This window comes from Ciconia boyciana, chromosome 7 (genome assembly GCF_034638445.1).
Source record: "Ciconia boyciana chromosome 7, ASM3463844v1, whole genome shotgun sequence".
Taxonomy (NCBI): Eukaryota; Metazoa; Chordata; class Aves; order Ciconiiformes; family Ciconiidae; genus Ciconia; species Ciconia boyciana.
Window position 1 is genome coordinate 38898064 of NC_132940.1, and position 20217 is coordinate 38918280.

The window sequence follows — 20217 nt, forward strand, 5'->3', positions numbered from 1 at the left end:
AGGTGCTGGTGAGTTTTGAACGAGGGAAATAAGTGGTACTCTCACGTCAAGTTGGTAAGTTTAGGTGGTTGAAGCTCAGTCCTTCATTATTTTCACTGTGAAATGCTGTTAGTAGATAAAACTGTCCTTTTGGTTACAGCTATGAAATTTCTGTTTGTGAATGATACTGCTCACACACCAGGACCCTACTCTGCTGGCTGCTGTACATTGGCACAGTCATTGAAATAAATGGAGTGATGACTTAGCCAAGATCTGTCCCTTTGTACATATACAGGGCTTGCCACCCAGGGACTGAGGTGTACCAAATGGAGATGCATTCAGGCCTTGCAGGCTGATCGAATGCAAGGCAAATTTATCCTTGGCTGTCATGAGTCTTTCCCGTCACCAGGTGATCCTGCTTGTGACAAACACAGGGAGTGTATTTGTGCTCTAGTCTTGGGCTCTATATTTAGCTATGTGATAACAGGAAAGCTTTCCGTGATTAAGCTATGTTGACCGATACCAAAAGTAATTACAGCCATGACATGCAGCAGGTGAGGTCTGTCACTGGGACTGGGTATCACTATGTTCAAAAAAAGGGTCTGTGAGAGAGAGTGAATTATGGAAGTGTATGTGAATCACCAATACTATTCCTTTGGGGAAAAACAGGAAACGGGGTAATGTTATGTTTAAACCAGAGGACTGTTGGTGAGACACATGGAGTTACCTTTTCCCTGCTTGGTGTTTACTTTTGGGCACTACTTTTCACAAATGATGTGCAATAAACTTCAGTGTTAGGCATAAAATTGTCAGAATCGATTTTTGAAACTCTGGGATAAATTATCACGAGTGAGAGCAACACGTCCCTCGTGGATGCTCTCTGATGGTAGGTCAGAGCTTTATGAGAAGTAGACTTGCTCTGCTTTGGGTGTGGGAATTGACTGGATGACTTTCCAAGGTCCCTTCTAGCTTGCTTGGTGCTTTGAAAAAGATAACAGAACATAAGATAAAAGATAACAGATAAAGATGCAGAAACAAAATAATCTCTAGAAGCCAACTGCGTTCCCACAAAAGATTGGATCTTCTTCAGAAGCAGCTTCACAGGGAAGTCCGTCTATGAGAGACCCAATGGTCCAAGGATGGATGCAAGGGTGAATGTAGCCAGATGATAGTGGTCTACTTCTTCATGCTCCCTGATGACCTTCCACTTCCACCACCTAAATGTCACCCCACTGGGTTCCACTTCTTCTTCAGGGCCCTTCCTGGACTTTTCACATGCTGTGTGTGAGTCTGCCACTGCTGAAAACAGCGCTTATCACCTCCTCCTTCCCACAGAGAGCAGCTTTCCAGCAACATCCCCCTTTACACTCCAACCGCAAACAGGCTGGCACCAGTGGAAAACTGGGCTAGGGAGGAAGTGGTGAGGGATGTAGCAAAATGGGCAAAAAAGACATTACCCAACAAAGTGATTTTCTGTGATAAGGTCAGGTCTGTTAGGTGCTCTTGTCTTACAGTAATACACAGCAATGTCTGCCTTGCCCTCATTCTTTGTCCATCTAAACAAGTCCAAATTCATATTTGGATAAGGGGGGTAAAGCAATAGCAAATGAGGATATACCTTTGCTTCTATTTATTTTTTTCCTTGGTCTGCCTGCCAGACTTTGTCCTCCCACAGCAAACTGCAGGTTCACACCATTCACTCTTCAGCAACTGTTGCCTTTCCTGTGGGCTCCCAGCCCAACCTCACCAAGCAGCGAGGTCCATCCGAGCATCTGCTGCAGCAGTGCATTGTTCTTTGCTATATGCCATCCTCTTTTATACACTACCCTTTGCTTAAATGTTTTGGTTGAGCACATATGCCCAGATAGAGGCCTCTCCACTTGGCTCGAAAGCAGCATCCCTGCCAGGAAAGGATTAGGCTCTCCATAATTTTTATCTGTTTCATCTGATTTAAGCATCTCTGTGGTTGCCCTCCTGGAGCATGCACCTGCAGAAGCTCTCCCCCGGCTGTTTCGGAGGGACGCGCTGGTCCCCGTCTGCCCACATTGGCTGCACCTCTGCCTGGAGGGAGAAAGTAAACAGAGAGTGAGGCGTTCACGCCATGCATAACAAACGGCTCTTGGTACCGAGTGAGGAAAATTATCTCACCGAAACAGATAAAGGGAAAGGGTAGGTTTGTATGGTGCAGACCAGACCTCTCCTGACTCCCGTCCGTGACGTAGGCTGTGCCTCCAGCTAAAAGTCCTTTCTGCCCTGGCTGCCTGCCCCAGACCTGGCTGTGGAGGCTTGTGTGCGTGGACGACCTGCCTAGCGAGTGCTTGGCACCATGTCTGTGACAATATGCCAGTCCATGGGCTTCTTGGTGTCCACTTTAGGAATAGGAGGCATCATTGCGTCAACGTGCATGGACCAGTGGAGCACCCAAGACCTGTACAATAACCCAGTGACGGCGGTATTCAACTACCAGGGCCTCTGGCGCACGTGCGTCCGGGAGAGCTCTGGCTTCACTGAATGCCGCGGCTACTTCACCATCTTGGGACTGCCAGGTAGGGCTTGCTGGCGATGAGGGCAGAGAGGTGGGAGGGCAGAGCCATGGGCATGTCACCTCCCACCTATGTTGCCAGAAGACGTGCGTGAGTGGTGGTGATGGGTGATTTTCAGTGCAGAGTGGGGAACCCAAGTTTTAGCCAAAAGGGACCTCAGGTGCTCACCCGTTTGGAGGACAGGTCCCTTGGAGGCACCTCGACCCGAACCCCCTCCCACAGCCAAGCTGAGGTTCAGCAAAACTCATTTCAGCTGATTATGCATCAGGTGCCTGAGGTGTTGTCTAGGCAATACACCTGGGGCAGTGGCTGCTCCGTGGGGCAATTCGTCCCCCATGCCGTGGCTGGCTTGGCTATACAATCCTGCCCCAGCCGCATGGCTGTCCGTGGCTTCCCACCAGAAACCACTAATATTCTTGGCATCAGAGAAGATCCTTTTCTAAGAGGATATGTCACAGTTCAGCTCACTGTATTTCTGTATGGGCTAACAACACCAGGCTGGATTTCTCCCTAATTCTCCTTTGGTTCCAGTTTTTTCTTCCACGGGTATCATTCCTGTCTTCGTTGTACCCAGAGTATCTAGGGGTGCAAACAATTAGGTTACAACAGGATTATCTGGATTTCCTTCTTGCCTTAATACACTGAGAAAGAAGGCACTTAGACTGTTACATCCATCTAGCCTCTGTGCTTTGGCACAGCAAGAATGGAGGGAAGAAGCCAATTATATCAGCAAATCATTGCAGAACTTCTGCAAAATGGCATTTCCAAAACACAGAGAAATAAGCACCGTGCACAAAAATTGCTTCTTTCCTAAGTAGTCTATCTCTGTGCAAATCTAACCAGTATAACCCAATGCAGCTGTGGCTTCAGACACCAGCAGGAGGGGTGTTTCACGCCCTCAGCTGTATTTCCACCTCACTCATCTCTGGATCCTTGTTCCCCACTGGCGTTAGTTGTGCTGCAGCGTCCCTGTGCAAGTGCCAGGAATGCCCTTGAGCATCTTCTTCTTGCCGGAGCTGTGGCTTTGAATGCCCTTGTTTGTTCACACAGAGTCTGGGGTGCAGCCATGCATGTTCCTAGAAGTACAAGGGCCTGATCCTGCCTGGGCATCCAGTTGTGCAGCCTCTAGCAAAAGCTGTGCCTTACAGCAGGTACAAGTGAATGTAGGATGACATCCAAAGAGGGATGTCTGTGCAGGGCACACTGCTATCATAGTCAGCAAAGCCAAGCAGTTTCACCAAGGGAAAATGCGTGCAGCAAGGGGCAGGACAGGTTGGTAAAACTTGACTCCAGCAGGCTAATTGCTTATACGTAAAGAGATTAAAGTTGCCATATGAGGAACAAATAGAGGTGTAAAAAGCAAATCCTCCTGACGCACACATACACCCATCACACACTGCAGAATTTCCTCAGTTCTTCAGCTCTTAAAGCTTAAAATTATAGAAAATGTAACTCTACAGAAGAAGCAATTAAACTTTTCAAGTGTTCAGCTCTGGGAACTACTTTAATCTTTGAAGAAACCAGAATACTTGAGATTTGGGATTTTTTTTGTTCTTTCAAAATACCTCCATTGCTAACCTCAGCATTACAGTGAAAAGCTAGAGTGTTTTTTGCAATTCCCAAGCCTCCAGACTGGTTTCTGTAGGGTTGGTATTAATTCACTAAAATGGAAATACAGAGCAGTGTTGGGGGGATGGATTTCCTTCATTTAGCAGATGGACTGCAGGAGATTGGTCTGTCCCTCCTCAGCTACATCCAGCAAGCTCTGCGGTTACCTCCCAGTTGTGGACAGAAATGGGCATCCTGTCCTAAATGTCAGGCTTTCTAATGAACCGGTCATCTTAGAGTGGAATTACCATGTGTGTTTGCTGGGCTTATTGGAGTTGCCTACAAAAAGGGATTTTAAAAAAAGCCCAAAGAATAAAGCACAACCTTTATAAATAAAGGTGGGTGGGACCCTGAACCCCCTGAAGTTGCTGTCCTCATCCTCAGTGGCGTTGGAGAGTTGGTGCCTTTCCTGCCAGTGTGTAGGCATATGAATATTTATGTGCTTTTGCCCCGACGAGATGATTTCTGTGACCGTGGTGCTAGACAGGTGCTATCAGCACTGACTTACGAAGTGAGGTGGATGTTTTTTCCTTTCTTTTTAATGAACAGGGCTGCTCTTCTGAAGTCACTCCCTTGCTCTCCCCCCTCTTTTCCCTCCTGTTATATATTGTCTGACACTTCCAGTCTCTGGAGAAGCTGGTGCAAAAACAAGCGCCCCACTGCTGTGCTTTATAAATTGGCTCTGTCTCCTGAATTCATCTGCTCCTATGGGCATTTCTTCCCACCCATCGCCAGTGAAGGGCAGCTGTATCCCAACCAGCAGGGGAGAAAAATGATGCTAAAAATCAAATTATTAATTTGCTAAGATATTATTTAAGCGGATCATCCCAGTGTTTATTTTAACCGTGCTGCTCCTTGATCTCCATTAAACCCCCCTTGCTAACCACACCATAGTTAATGGTTTGTCAGCATTTCCATTATAAACCCCTATTTATTATTCTGACAATGGCAATTTATATTGGGAACAATAGTGCCAGAGTGAATAAAAATAACAGGACTCTAGCAAAGCAGCGAGGTGACCTGAGTACATCAATGAAGTTTTGGTTTCCGAGGATTTTTTTTCTCAATCCCTCACTCCCATAGCAAAGATTAAACTTGTCTTGCCCATCATCTGTCTTCAGTTTAGTTGGGAATTTTGAGTTCAAATAGATTGAGGAAAACTCAAGATAATAAATGAAAATGAGAAACAACACAGGTAGTTTATGGCTCTCACCCTCACTGCTTGGTTATAAACAGTCAGTCTCTGGTGAAATATGCCACTTGAGAACTAAGCCTGTTTGTTCTGATTTTGCTTTCTCTTATTATTTTTAGCTGCTTGCTTTGGTGTGTTGGCAGACCTTACTGTGATTGTCTGGAGGACACGATCTGAATTTGAACACACAAATAATAGACAAATAGCAATACCTGAGCTCTGGCAAGGCTGGTAGTTTCACCTAGTGCGGAAGTCACAAGGCACTTTCTGCTAAAAGAAGCATTTTTCAGTTGCTTACAAGTTTGCTAAACTACAATAACATGGGCGGTTAGTTTCTTGTTGTCTGTCTTGGTCTCTTTTTTCCAGACCTCTTCAGCTAGACTGGTTCAGCCATTTTTGAAAGGACATTTTGTTCTCACGTCAAAACCCCTTTTGACCCGTTCAGAAAGGCTGAGGCTTCTCTCTGCTGTGGAACAAAACGCTGATGACTTGAAAAATAATAAAATTTTTGCTTTTCCAACAGCAAACTTTGAAAGTCTGAGAGCACCCTGTTAAACTTCTCCAACTAGTAAAAGGGTACGTGTTGCTAGAGCAGTCAGAGTCTGAAATGTCTGCAAGCAACTGCTGTAACCTGCTTAAAATCTTTTGAGACCTATTTTCATGCACAGAAGGGTTTAGGTGGCCCAGGTGGGCTGGAGACTTGATATAAACTACCAAGAGCGCGCGTGAGGCTGCGGTGGGTTTGCACTCACAGCAGGAGCTGAAGGAGGTGTGGGGATGGGGAAAGAGCTAATGTGAGACCATTGGAGAGGTCTCAGGCACCCCAATCCCCGGTGACATTCAGGGTGGGGAGAGGTGGCAGAGAGCCCAGCAAGGGATGTCAGGAAGCTAGATGCATGCATCACATCCTTGCTACTGTCTCATGCCTTTACACCATGAAAGGATGAGAGACATGAAAAATAATCCTAAAGGATCTGGGCTGAGGGCCAGAAGAGGAGCAAGGCAAGGGAAATGGCAAGAGGCTGTGGAGATGTGGGGCTGGGCTACAGCTCATAGGCATGTAGGGAAGGACGCAGCTTCATGCACCCCAGCTCTGCTGAGGGATCTCGAAGGCCCCTCTGGACCACCTGAAGACCAATGGAGTAGAGTGGGTCTGAGCTGGGATGGGGGCCTTCCATGACCCCCTTTCCCCATTGAGTTTCAGAAAGGCAAGTCAGCCCTTCTCATGCTATGGACTGGTGGACCACACACTCCTGGAGGCTGTGGTCATTACAGCAATGGAGGGACAGAAAGAGAAGGGTGGGTTTGCTTTGTTTCGGTCTGAACAAGCTGGAATTGACTGGCAGGGTGTGAGCTATATTTGCAATTTTTAAAGTAAACATGAGCTGTAGGTGATTTTTATGGGAGAGGCAGTGATAACATTCAAGAGCTGCACTGGGCCCAGCGAACGGTTTTGAGATAATATAGAGTCAACGCCTGGGTAGATAAAGCAAGTATGAGCTGAAATAAAGGTTGCAGAGGGGAGCGGTCACAAAGTACCCTTCCTTTTCCTCATTTGGGTAAACCGCTGGAGATGTCCCAATGCTCAGAGTGGAAGCCCTATTCTCTGCTCCTTCGTGAGGAAGCTTGGCCTTTGCAAGAGCTGTCTCCCCACCATGTCCCTTCCTTAGATACTGCTCAGCGTTACCAGGTGGCATGACAAGCCCTCTGGCCCAAGCATTCAACCACCTTGCTGGAGCAAGAGGCACATCTTGGAGAGAGCTCCCCATCCGTCAACCACTCCCGGCTGTAGACATCTCCCAGAGGTGGCTGGAAATGAGCATCAGGTTGTGGTAAAGATGCTTAGACATGCACTACAGCTATCCTATCATCCAACCACTTTTCAGGTTGTGCTCTGAGCCAACAGTTCAGATGATAAAACTCCCAGGTGATCTTCTGTTATTGGGCTGGGTGCTGGGAAAGTGGGGTGTTGAGTTTTTTGCAAAGGGAAACATATTTTTCCCTATCATGACTGGCTCAGAAACATCCATTAAAAATAAGCTTAAAGTAAGAACATTTCAGAGAAGCAGAGAAAATGGGCTAGGGGAAGGGTTGGGATGGAAACAAGTCTGTGTTTTTTCTCCAGAACTTTGCCTCAACCAACCACTGAGGAAGGTATTTGTGGGAGCTTTGAGTTCCCAGTGTTTACAAGTGTGATGCTAATCAGAGCATGAGAAATGGCAAGCAGCTAATGTTGGGATGGCTGGATAGCACTTTAGGCAATATTCTTAGGGACGAGCAAATAGAACCCCCCCAAAAACACAATAATCCTTCAAAGACAACAACATCTGGAGTGCTGAGCATGGTTGGGTTTGCTTCTTAGCTAAGGACTGCAGCGTGACCCTTGTTACTGAAGTTGCTTTCTCAGCTTCATTTTTGGGGGGAGCATGCATGAGGTTTCAGGGGGGGAATATGGAACCCTGTGCTAGTTCATCCTCTTCAGAGACATGATTCAATCTGGCCCTCAATATCAAAGACAGATCGGTTCACCCAGGCTTTCTTGCATACCTGGAGACTGTTGATGATATTTTTTGATTGCTCCACCATTGCTCTGGCGTTTCAGTGCCCCTGAGTAAGAGGGATGATGAGAAGCAGCATCCCCCATCAGCAGGAGCCCCCAAGGAAAGGCTAGCGAGGCAGCACTGCCTGGGTGGCAGACTCCAATTTAGGGCACAATTCAGGGCAATCCAGGGGATGGCCCTCTTTCCAATAGGTGTGTTGGGGGGAGCAGTGGGGCTTGGGGGTGTGAAATGGTGGAGGGGGAGGGGAGGAGAAGAGAGGGTCCCTATTGGCTTGAAGAGCTGCTCCAGCTGCACACAGCCAAAACCAGCAGAAAGGGTTAGAGGAAGGAGTGGTGGCTCCCCTCCCAGCAAAGCAAACGTGCAGGTATGGTGCATGGGAGGGCCACCTCCACTGCTATTCATGCAACCACCCAGATGTCCAATTTAGCAGAAAAAAAAAGTAATTTAGAAAGTGTTAGAGGGTTTTGGAAAAAAAAAACTGGAAAAAAATGTGTGCCCTTTGTATCTCCCCCCACTCTGGCCTTTTTTTCTTTTTCCTCCCCAGGGGTTATTTTTAGCTGTGACCGGTCCATGCGTCCATTTTTCTGTGCAGCCCTGCAAGCCGTTGCACACTAATGATGCAGGGTGGCACCACCCTTGGGAATAGGGGTTATGTCCCAGAGGAGTAACTGTTCCTGGGACATGTTTTGAAGTGGTCTAGCCTGGAAAAAGTGATATGGTCTCCTACCACTAGGTGGCAAGAAGGCGGCAAGTCCTGGGGCATGAAGAAGGAGAGGGGTCCCGGAGAGCTGCCGAGGACCTGCCAAAAGCTTGGGTGCAACTAGCTTTTCTGGATTGGGACACAATTCTGGCTGTGGGGCAGTGAAGGATGGGATGGGGAGCTGGCCACATTACTTTTTTTAGCACTTATTGTCCTCCCGGCTTCTAGGTCCTCTCCAGCCCTGATTTATCAAAAAGCATTATCCAAGATGAGGAATGTTAGTCAGCATGCCCTCTCCCTCACTGAGGATGAGCAGCTCTTACCACCTCTGGTTCTTGAGGGCTCACTTCTGTGTTTTTTGTTCAGGCTATTATTTTTGCTGGCAACTTCTGACCTTTAGATATGTTGGAGCTAGCCCTTCCTCTGATATAAACTTGCCAAACTCAGTGGAAATTATTAAATTTGAATAAAATTGCTGGAAGCAAAGACATCTTGTGTCTGACCCAGGAGGGCTTTGGTGGCTGTGATTTGTGGCCACTAGACATGTGAATTGTGCTCTGGCTGCTACAGCAGAGTCCAGTGCAAAAGCATTTCTCTCTGCTGCCCACCAGCTCGCTGCACAGCTACAAAAGCAAAAGGGGTGTCCTGGGCAGTCGTTCTCCAGAAGGCAGAAGCAACAGCCAACATGTAATAACCCCACTGTAACTCATCCATCCACAGAAATCAGCCTCTCCTCTCTTCCTGGTGGCTTTCACACGGCTTCGCAACCAGGCGATGGTATTGACGGTGCCTGTGGCACAGAGCAGTATCAGGACTGGTTAAAGCGGGAATTTGTTTCTAGGTCAGCGCTGAAGTAAATCAGTCGGAGCAGGGTATTAGATAAGAATGGATGAGAGGGAAGTCTGGAAGGTCCTTGTAACTCACTGTGCTCCATTGGCAGAGCGGCACAGTGAATTTATATTGCTCCCCTTAGCCCAGCACTTCTCCACTGTGCAAAGAGATAATTACTTTCCTAATTTTTAGATCCCCTGCCCCTTTTTCCAGGACCATCCCCCCAGCCATTATAGACAAGCACCTGTAAAAAGGCACTTTCCAAATGGTCCTGTGCCCTTCCTCTCCTTCTCCTCACATGGGTTTCAGTGGGGCCATGTGAGAGGTGATGGGGATGCGTGTGGGAGAACAGGGTTGCAGGAGCTTTGCTTGATCATTTTGGCTTGGTGCCCTGGGTTGTACCATGGTCAGCATTCGAGGCAACCTCAGTGATGCTCGAAGTGGCTGCAAGAAGCGGTCATGTCCCTGTTTGTTCCCTGGGTTGAGCCAGTGGCCCTGCATCCTCCCACAGAGCTCACCGCTGGCATCCCTATCTATCACTGTACCTCTCATGCGGACACCTGCATGGGTGGCCGGGTGTAGAGCTGTCCCTGTCTTGGCCTGATGGCAGATCTTCTCCCCCTTTGCATAAACAAAGGAGGTGGTGACCAGGGCTAGGTGCTGAGCTCACCTGGGAATGTGGTCCTTCCCTCTGCCCCTTTGAGCATGTTTGCACCATGCCAAGCATGCAGGAGAAGCACGACGGACAGCAAAGGCTTTCAGTGGGGGGCGGCGCATGTTCCAAGTGGGTTGCCCAACACTCGATGGAGCATGTCTGCTTAGCTAGGGAAGGACAAGCACTTCTAAAGGACAAAAGCTTATATCTCTGGCCCTGCCAGCACAAACCTACCCAGCGAGAGTGAAACTGGACTATCTTGCAAAAACACTTTGAGCAAACACAGCGCTCAATGGAAAGCATCTGATAAGAGCTGCTGCATTTCTGGTGGCTCAGTCAAGAGGACTTCAGTTCTCCCATTAGGTCTGTGGCTTCATTAGGGCTGTCTCACCTCCTCGCTCTGGGGGCGACACCATGTCCACGACCATCTGCCAGGTGATGGCATTCATCGTTTCGTCGCTGGGTGTTGCGGGGTGCATTGTGTCCACTGCCATGGATATGTGGAGCACGCAGGACTTGTATGACAACCCGGTCACGGCCGTCTTCCAATATCAGGGACTGTGGAGGAGCTGCGTGCGGCAGAGCTCTGGCTTTACAGAGTGCCGGCCGTATTTCACCATCCTTGGGCTGCCAGGTAGGGGCAAAAGATGCATCAGGTTTAACCCAGGAGCTCTCCTGTAGCTCTGCACACTTTTCATCCAAAGCAGGAGCAGATATCTTAAAGCACTTTGCATGGAATAAAATTTCGAGGCTACTCAGTGTATGAGCATAAAAATATGTGCATATTTGTTACCAAAATAATACCTTTACTCAGTGGAGGTTACAACTTGGAGCATGTGTAGGTGATCTCTGGATAAGCATCACAGGTTCAGCCCTATTGCTGGCATAAATCGGCACAGCTCCACTGATGTGAGGAGAGTGAGTATGTTTAAACCCACAGATATTCTGTCCCTTTGAATTGAAACACAAGGAAAACAGCTGTATGAAATTTTGCATTGTTATCAGAATAATGGTTTCTACAGAAAACAATTGAAATATTTTTTTTTTCCAAAGAGAAAACTGGAATAGAAGAAATATGCCTGTGAGCAGTGCGTGTAGGAAGGGCAAGAAGGGGAAAGGTGTGCTCAGTCACTTCATGTTACCTGGGGAGTTTTAGTGGTTACAGAAGTAGATTGCAGAGGGGTATTACTTTCTTGTTTGCTTGCTTACTTTACTAAAAGAGCTGTTTTTCCCACCCCACTGCATGTGAGGGTATTCCAGTGCTCCCAAGCTAGCTGGACCCACGGGAGGGGAGCGGCCAGCCTGGCTCGCCATGCCTCCCTGTGACCCATTGTGCCTGTGCCCTGCCAGCTAGCAATAAATACGGCACTGAGAGTGTTTTTCACTCTTGGTGCACAATTGCAAATAGGTACAAGCAAGCACTACTGCACATAGGCCTTTTGCATCTATTGATCGGTGTAGAAGAGAGCATGATGTGGGCTCTCAGCCTTGTATCCTCAGGGATGCCAAGCTTGCTTCCCTACTGTGAGGCAGGAGGGAGTGCTTTGCTGAAGACCAGTGTGTTGGCTGTGGTGTTTGCTTTTTGAGAAAAGCCCATGACCGTCCTGAGGGGTGCGATGGAATAAATGTGTTTCTGTGTACCCAGCTTCAGGATTGCTAGGTGACTTCTTTTTCATTTGGAAGAGCAAAACTGAAGTTGGGGTCACTTCTCCTATGGGACCATTTGTTTTAAAGAATAAAAAATATATTTATTAAACTATATATGCAAATGTTGATCAGTTTATATACATATCCTTATAATGCTGTGTGTAGGTGATTGTGTTTTAAAAGATCAATGAGGCAATGGTAACCATCATTTTGATGCCAAATTATCATAATCAAGATTTTACTTTTTATGTTATTTTTAGGTAATATAACAATAAGGAAACGTGCAAAGCAGTCACAGGCATTTTCTGTTGTGTCTTGGAGATATTCTGTCAGTTTTCTTCTCTTTATGTGTCTGTTTAGTTGATGAGTACCTTAAAACATAAAGAAGGAATGCCCCTGCTTGAATTTGGTTAACTTAAAAAGCTCATCTTTTCTCTAAACTTTCTATATTCCATTAATCATAACTAGTCATAAAGTTAGATTTCCACCTTTGTATTTTGTATTAGTAACAGAAATGCAGGTGATGTTTAGATGACTTTAAGTTGTTTTACTTCACTCACAGTGACACTGGGGAAAAAGACAACTCTCCAGTTTCACTTATGTCTGAAAAACAGTGACACAAACTGTGGTTTCAGATCACTGACACTTATTTTGGTGAATAAGCTTGCATTTTTGCTATTTTCGGTGCACGTCATCCCTTCCTATGGAAATCAGGTGTGCAAAATGAGCAACCATATGTGTGCAGGTATGAAGCAAAGTTATCCTAACTCATGCAAAATGTGTACGTAAAACAGCAGGTAGTTTCTGTGCTTTACTTTAACTATAGGGCTGTTTGCTACCTAGTGCTCCTGATACAATTTTTTTTCCTTAGTCTCCTATTTTGTTTGTCTAAGCCCTTCCACTCCTTCTTTCTAGGGGAGGTCATTCACCTTTGGAAAGCAGCTCTATTCAGAGGACTTTTGATGGATGCCAAAATTCACTTGAAACTGCAGTGCTCTCTTTCCAAACATCTCTCACTTTCAGTCCCATGAGCCAAGTGGAGAGGCCTTCATGCCACAGCAGACCTAGGAGCACTTTCTTCTCTTTTTTGTCCCTTTGTCGAGGTGGTGCATAAGTCAGCCTCATGGAGAGAGAAATTGCTGCTGATGGCTATTTTGCATTTTTTCTGTGTGCCCTGCTGTGTTCCTCTCTCTCCCTTTTCCAACAGCTGCAGATTGCTCCTTTTCAGAGGAGATTGATCACACTTGCACTTCAGTGCTCCAGCAGAAGTGCAACATCCCAGGAGCTGCTTGGCTTGGCCTGCCTGTTGTGTCCTTCCATGGGCACCCCAGGCACTGGAAACATCTCTCCTGGGAACCCACAATATCCCTGTGAGGTCTTAGCTTAGGGTCACTTCTTGAAGGGTTGAGACCACCACAGTGATGGCACCTAGGAACCATAAGGTCTGTAGGAAGCATCCCAGGAATGAAGGACTGTCTTGGGGTCAAGGACCTTCCATCATGATCCTTAGTGTCTTATACTGCCCTGGAGTATCAGCCTCTCCTGCCTGCCCTGAAACAAAAGCAGTTGCAAAGAAACTTAAGTGACTGTAAAGACAAATGCGTATTGTGATTTTCTCTTTGCAGCTTTCTGCTTTGCATCAGGTGCTCTGTGAACAACCTTTGAGGGCTGATAAGACATATCCTGCCAGCTTCTTGTTCTCTGATGAATAATAACTAATGAGTTCACACCTGGGGGCTGATGAATGGGAGATTGAAAATCCCAGGCTCGTTAGCACTTGTTATCAGCTGATAAGGGCAAATTGAGTCATAAGAGCAGCAGCCCCGGTGGGACTGCCAGATGGGAGAAGGTGGTGTATTCCCAGCCTGTGGGATGGCAGACCACTGGCTTCCTTGTGTGTTATGGTGCCAGTGTGGTTCTGCTCAGGTTAGTGGTACCCCACAAGCAAGGAGACCCACAAGGGCATCCCAGCACCCACCCTTGCCCTCCTGGGGAGGGTTTATAAACATTTACCTTCTCCCTCCCTGTGCAAGACCAGCAGGGTCTACTCCTTGCTCTCCTGCACCAGTGCCTTCTCCTCCAGTCAGGCCATATGGGACACTTGGGCACCATGGCCATCCTGGCCAGTCCAGCAAAAGGGGTGACAGGCAGGCTGAGCAAAGTCCCTGGGGCTGCAGGATACATGCCTGCCCCTCTCAGCTGGTTACAAGCCCATGTCATCTTCCCTGAAGATGGACAGTCATGTGCGGGGAGCATCAAAGCCAAACCCAGAGCTGCAAGAGCTCATGGGAGCGCAAGAAGAGGCTGCAATTCATCCCAGCCAAATCACAACAGCCCTTGAAATACTGTCAGCCACCCCCTCCTAGTGCTCTGCCAGCCCTGTTGCCTTCCTGTCTCTGCCAGGGACATGTGCACAGGTGGGGAGGAGAAGTGTCTGGGGCCAGCACTGAATGGCAGGAGAGATGGGATATGTGCCACCTTATTAGAAAATCATCTTGGTATTCAAATGCATGGCCTTTACCCTCTACTTCTCCATTTTAAAAGGTGCAAGTTTCCCTTTGCTTTTTCCCCTACTTTTCTACTGTGGCCAAGAAGAGTCTGGAGGGTTTTTGCTACCTTTGTCTGATTGACAGCAGTGCTCAGCTCCCACAGGCATGACCCTCCAGCATCACAACCTGTCTCCAACCAAGCATTCCCACCTTGACAGCAGGCTGCTAAACAAATTCAGGACTAGGGTATTTGCATGTTGTATTAATGAATGTGGACAGATGTATACAGGACTGATATTACAAATAACCATGGATAGGATACGTGGGGGAGGTCATTGCTGAAGCTTTGTTACTCTCCCTTGGTGTATGTGTAATGTTTGCCAAGGTGATTTTCCTCCTCTCCTATGCCATGTGTTTTACTGTAAAGCAGGAACATACAGAACTTCACTTTGAGTCACACAGTAGTTGGAAATACCATGGATAGCTGGGTGGAGCTGTCTGTTTTCATTGCTGCTTGGGGAGAAAAAAAATCCTTCTCAATAATTTTGGTTATGAAATGACTCATGCTTATCCTGGCTGTTCACCAGCTCAATTTCAGCTGAATAAACCTTTACTGGTGACAATGAACGTCAACAAAAATTATGTTGAAACCGTCAAACTCTTTTGGAAGTTGAAAAGGACAGCCACATTTCCAGAGGTACCCCATAAAAAAACACTGAGAGGAGATCTGGTACCCATTTTCCAAGGCATAGTCTTTGCTTTCAGCAAATGAATTGCAAAACATGTTCAGGGTTTTCTTCTTTAATATTTTTATTTTTAGACAGAAACAATCTTTAAAAACCTCCCAGCCTCTGACAAATTTCACTTCAGTTGCTCAACATGGGTCTATCAATTTGTTTTGCAGCAATGTTCCAGGCTGTGAGGGCCCTCATGATTGTAGGTATCGTCCTGGGCATCCTTGGCCTTCTTGTGTGCATTTTTGCTCTGAAATGCATCCGTATCGGCAACATGGAGGATTCTGCAAAAGCCAACATGACGCTGACCTCCGGCATCATGTTTATTGTTGCTGGTAAGTGGGTGGTGTCATGTCTTTCATGTGCAAGGCATTGTGGTTGCCTGGAATTGAGGACTGGGCAAGCCTTCATGCACTTCTGGTCATTGGTAGCAGATGCTCTGGAGCAACCCCAAGCGTTACTGCTTGCATGAAGTTGTTGGCATTTGTCTTCCAACCTGTGCTTCTGGGGACAAGTAATTTCTACGTCTGCTTAGTAAAAGAAAACCAGGAGTTTGTATGGGATAGAACATGGAAGGCTGAAAAAACAACCCACAGAAAAAAAGAAATTAAATCTCTTAATTTGTTATATGTATATTGTTGTTATGTACTATTATATCCTTTATTTATACCTACTGGTTTTATGAAGAGTCTCATGCTTTATACATAATAATTTTATGAAGACTCTCAGGGTTGCGGTAGCCTAGCTTGTAATGTTTTAATACCTTGGGTTATCAGGGAGGCTGCAGCAATGCCTAGTGATGCCCAGCTACCTCGAAATTGCAAATGCTTAAGAACAGCACTTAGAGATTTTCCCACAATTTATTGCAGATGAGTAATCAAATCAAATCCATCTCCTAATGAAGGGAAGGAAGAATGACCCTATTTAAAATCTTTACAGTTGAACACCACTTACTTTTGCTGGGATATGAGACATACAACGCAACTTAAAGATGTACAATAAGTACAAGCTGGACAGAGGAAACCACCTTCTGCAACGCAGCTTTAATTTTGCACTTAAAATCTATCATTTTATTGATCTGAGTCAGTGGGTTGAGAATTTGGCCAATGAGGATATTAGAAAAACCCACCATGCATTCCATGCATTCTACCATGCATTCCATGCATTCCCATGCATAGATAGGGTGTCTAAAACGATGATGTAGCTGACTCTTGGGATGGGACAACCCTTGGTTGAGTTCACCCACTTCAAAACAAGGTCCTTAGTCTCAGCTAGCTGAGGAGTTGGGTACCCACGTGGCATGTGGACCTGGCCCTTAGTCACACCTCTGTGAGATGGGGATTGTGTTTCTTCCTAAAATAAGGGCTGCTTTCAGGACAGAAGTGTTAAAGACTGTGACACTGAAGTACCACGATAGTGACGGCTATAAGGGGACCTGAAGCAGAAGAGGCAGATTGCTCAGTCCCTCCCCAGTGCTGTGAGTAATTGGGTTTGAGGAAAGACTCAGAGGTCTTGGTGGGCATAGTGAGGATAAATAAGACTTGGGGTGCCCAGAAAAGCTGGAGTCCATAATTACTATGTGGGTCTCAGTCTGCCCTTCTGTCTGATCTCAGGTCTGTGTGCCATCACTGGAGTGTCCGTGTTTGCCAACATGCTGGTCACAAACTTCTGGATGTCCACAGCCAACATGTATCAGGGAATGCAGAATGTCCAGAACAGGTAGGTGATTGTCTGGCTCAGGGTGCTCCGCAGTGCAGATCTCCCTCAGGGCCAGGGTGTGCTGCAGCTGAAGGAAAGGCAAACTCTGGGTGCATGTTAGTCTGGTCCCAGGACTTGGAAGATTTATTGAGTCTCTTTCTTGTTTGCACTGGAGATAATTTGTCCAAACAAATTGGCTGGGATATCTCTGTTCACACAGCTCAAGAAGGAGGTAGAGCGCCCATTGAGAACGAGCCTGCAGGTGGGATGGTGCTCACGGGAACTTCAGCAGGACTAGAGAGAGAATGACAATATTCAGTGTGGTTCAGAAGCAGCAGACTGGACCATTGTCACAGCACTAACCAGCCACATCTCTGTGTTTTGTAGATACACCTTTGGCTCAGCCCTCTTTGTTGGCTGGGTGGCAGGTGGCCTGGCCCTTGTAGGAGGCATCATGATGTGCCTTGCTTGCAGAGGGCTGATTCCAGAAGAATCCCGGTAAGCCTATCTGTGGTAGACATGGGAAGGTATTGCATGAAGCCTTGGGTGTAGAGATAGCATACAGCCAGCTCACCACAGGATATGTCCATGTGTAATACTCCTGTTGCAAGAGTTATCATGATGATACATCTGTTTGACTGGTATCATGGATCAAAAGTGACCATTTCCCTTCGCTGACCACATGACTTGCAAACAAATAGAGAGGGCAGGAGAGATCAACCTTAAAATCTAAAATTTGCAATGTGCTGGCTAAGTCAGGCCCATTATTTGCAGCTTTGATTGCAAATTGCATAGCAGATCATCAGCAGGTGTAGATTGCATCAGCTGAACTATGATTTACATCAGGTAGGGCTTTGTATGCCTACGTAGCTGGTTATTCTAAGCGGGTCCTTCACTCAACCAAGGATTTACTCATTGGAAAGAAAGTGTAAGTTTATGAAAAAACATGAAAGAGACTTGCAGCCTGTCTCTTTCATGGAGGGTTGGCTCTGAGCTCACTGAGTAGCTCCAAGTGATGACACAGTATGACATTGCCTAAAATCCGACAGCAAACAGGAGCACTGGGTGCAACGCTGGGTAGTCACAGACCCTCCAGTGGCTGATGCCATTGTTTGTGTCTCTTTCAGTTACAAAGCAGTTTCCTACAATGCATCGGGGCGGAATATCTCCTACAGAACGGGGCCGTATAAGGTTGGTTCGGGGTACGAACCTGAAACGAAGACTAGGAAGGGTGCAGGGTATGAAGAAGCTGCTCGAAGTGAGGATGGAAGACGCTCGTACCCTTCAAAATACGACTATGTCTAGTAGACTTTCTGGGCTTGAAATGCGCTATCTTTTATAAAATATTTTTCACTTCAGAAGAAAAAGTACATGCAAACAAAGCAGTCTGTAAATAGGATTGTGTTTTCTGTCATGTTTTCCCTACTCTGCTGTTGTATCCTAGCTTGTTATGAACATCCATTTTATTTGACTTCCTGTTAGTATGCCTACCATAAGGAGGTCTGTAACAAAAGTAATGCCTTTTTATGCTCTCAGAGTAGAACAGTTTGCTGATATTTTACATATAAACTCTGATATCCAGGACCAGGATTGTGCCTTGTCCCCTTTCTAATTCTTCTAATAGGTTAAAATTCCCATTTAATAATAGCCCAGATATAAAAGCAATGCTACCCCATTGCCTTTTTCCCTTTGAGCAGGCTTTCATGCAATTAGGCAATGTCATCCCCTACTTTCTCAGAGTTTGGAGAGGTGAACAGCATCCTGTGACCTCGGTGTCCTCTGTTCATCAGAAAAAACAGTGCTTTGCTGAAATTATAGTGTATCTTTGCTCTGGTTTTGCCACCCAATTTTTTTTGAGCAGGTTCAAAAGCAAAAATTATAATCTAGTAGTCTGTTATATTATTTTGCTGTGTATTTTAAGTAAATTCAGTTGTGTCTCTTTGACTGTGGCCAATGCATACAGACCCCATAGTCATGGCATTTTCCTCCCTGGTGACTGTTTCTACTCAGACACACCTTTGGTTTGCTGGTTGTACTACGATGCTGATCTGCTGTGATATTTAATCTGATTTATGTTGCTTAGACATATGCTATAACCCGTGATACCAAAGTGTATTTATTTCTTCTGATGTCTCCAGGGAATATGTATAATCCATTGTTGTTCCTGTGCTAGATATTTGCTGTAATAGCTGAAAACCTCTGTGTGTGACTAGTGTTCCTGCAGATGTCATCTTTAATGAAGCCAGATGAATTTCTCATTTAGAATTAATTAGAGTTACATTTGGAGCAGAAATCCCAGGGAGCATTAGATGTGTAACTCCACACTGACATCAGGACTTTCTTGTGTTAATTCTTCCCCCAATGATGTGAAGATTAACTCCTTAGTGGGACATTTAGTGACTCTTCTAGCCAATCCACCAGAGAGCAAGTTTATTCAAAGGGGTCAAAGGAAGAGACACAAGAGCTTATGTGGGAGGGGAAAGCTGTGTGCCATTAGCAGGTCCTCCCACCTCCCACATTCTAGCGAAGCTCTGGAAAGTGCCAGAGTGAAGACTGAAGTGAAGACAGAGTAAAGTGAAGACACAGTGAAGACAGAGTGAAGCGCCACTCATAGAGCAGAGTGAAGGGTACTGAGGGATAAGTTAAAGAGAGAGAGAGAAGGGGTCCGAAACCTCCAAAGGAGCCATTTTGATAGATATCTGCAATAGGTTTTAGCCCCACTTGTAACGATTTTAAGTTCTCTGCAGGAGTTCACTGGCAAACTTGTTTTGGTGAAATGCTGATATCCCCTTGAGTGGTTTCATGTTCCGGAGGGATTAGAGGTAGAGCTGAACATTTCTCCAGAGTTGGACCTTTGGTAGGTCGAGCTACCAGTCTAGCTGGCATCTCCGGTGGCTTGTATGAATGGGGGGGCAGGCTGTCTCACTGAACATCAGTGCTCCCAGTGAACACAAACTGTACTCACCAGCTCTCCATAACCCTCACCTCTCCATAACCATCAGCTCTCCATAACCACCAGCCCTCCACCACCACATGGAGGCACATCTCCAGCACAGGTCCAGGAGATGTGGAGAGGTTGCACCTCGGGCAGGTCAGCGAGAGGAGGAGGGAATGCCTGGCAGGGTGCAGTGCCAGGGGCTGATGGTTGGAGAAGATGACCACCATGCAGAGAGGTGGGAAGAGCTTCCATCCAACAGAAGCTCTTGGTCCCATCTCAGGCTGGATGTTGGCCCCTGCTGCCACCTGGGGTAAATCACTACCTCTGCTGGATGTCAGTGCTGACTCTCCCTTTCGTACGAGAGAAGGACTTGTTTTAAGGATCTGTTTTTAAAGGAGGACAATTCAGTTTTGCAGAGGTAAATATCGTCCTATTTTTAAAATATCAATATTCTTTACAATGGATTTTTCCCTATCTCTCAGTATAGACTTAGCTTTTCTGCCTCTTTTTTGCATGCTGGATTTATTTGTTTGTTTGTTTGTTTTGTTAGTTTTTTTTTTTACATTAATATTAAAAAAGAAAAAGTCTTTAAGACCAAAATCACTGTTTTCACTTGTTCTCTCCTTGTCACGAACAGCAGCT

The 20217-nt window shown here is 46.3% G+C and overlaps 1 protein-coding gene across 2 annotated transcripts; it reads left to right on the plus strand.

Annotated features, from left to right (window-relative positions):
* Window positions 1–2305: 2305 nt before the first annotated feature.
* CLDN18 (claudin 18) lies at window positions 2306–18074 on the plus strand. 2 transcript variants are annotated; one of them, XM_072867904.1, is made up of 5 exons: window positions 2306–2525; window positions 15110–15274; window positions 16553–16658; window positions 17025–17135; window positions 17765–18074. In XM_072867904.1, exons 1-5 carry the CDS (start codon window positions 2306–2308, stop codon window positions 17940–17942), a joined length of 780 nt encoding a protein of 259 aa, XP_072724005.1. In that variant the 3' UTR covers window positions 17943–18074. The 2 variants fall into 2 exon arrangements, with proteins under 2 accessions (XP_072724005.1, XP_072724004.1); XM_072867903.1 differs by lacking the exon at window positions 2306–2525 and adding an exon at window positions 10484–10703.
* Window positions 18075–20217: the final 2143 nt, after the last annotated feature.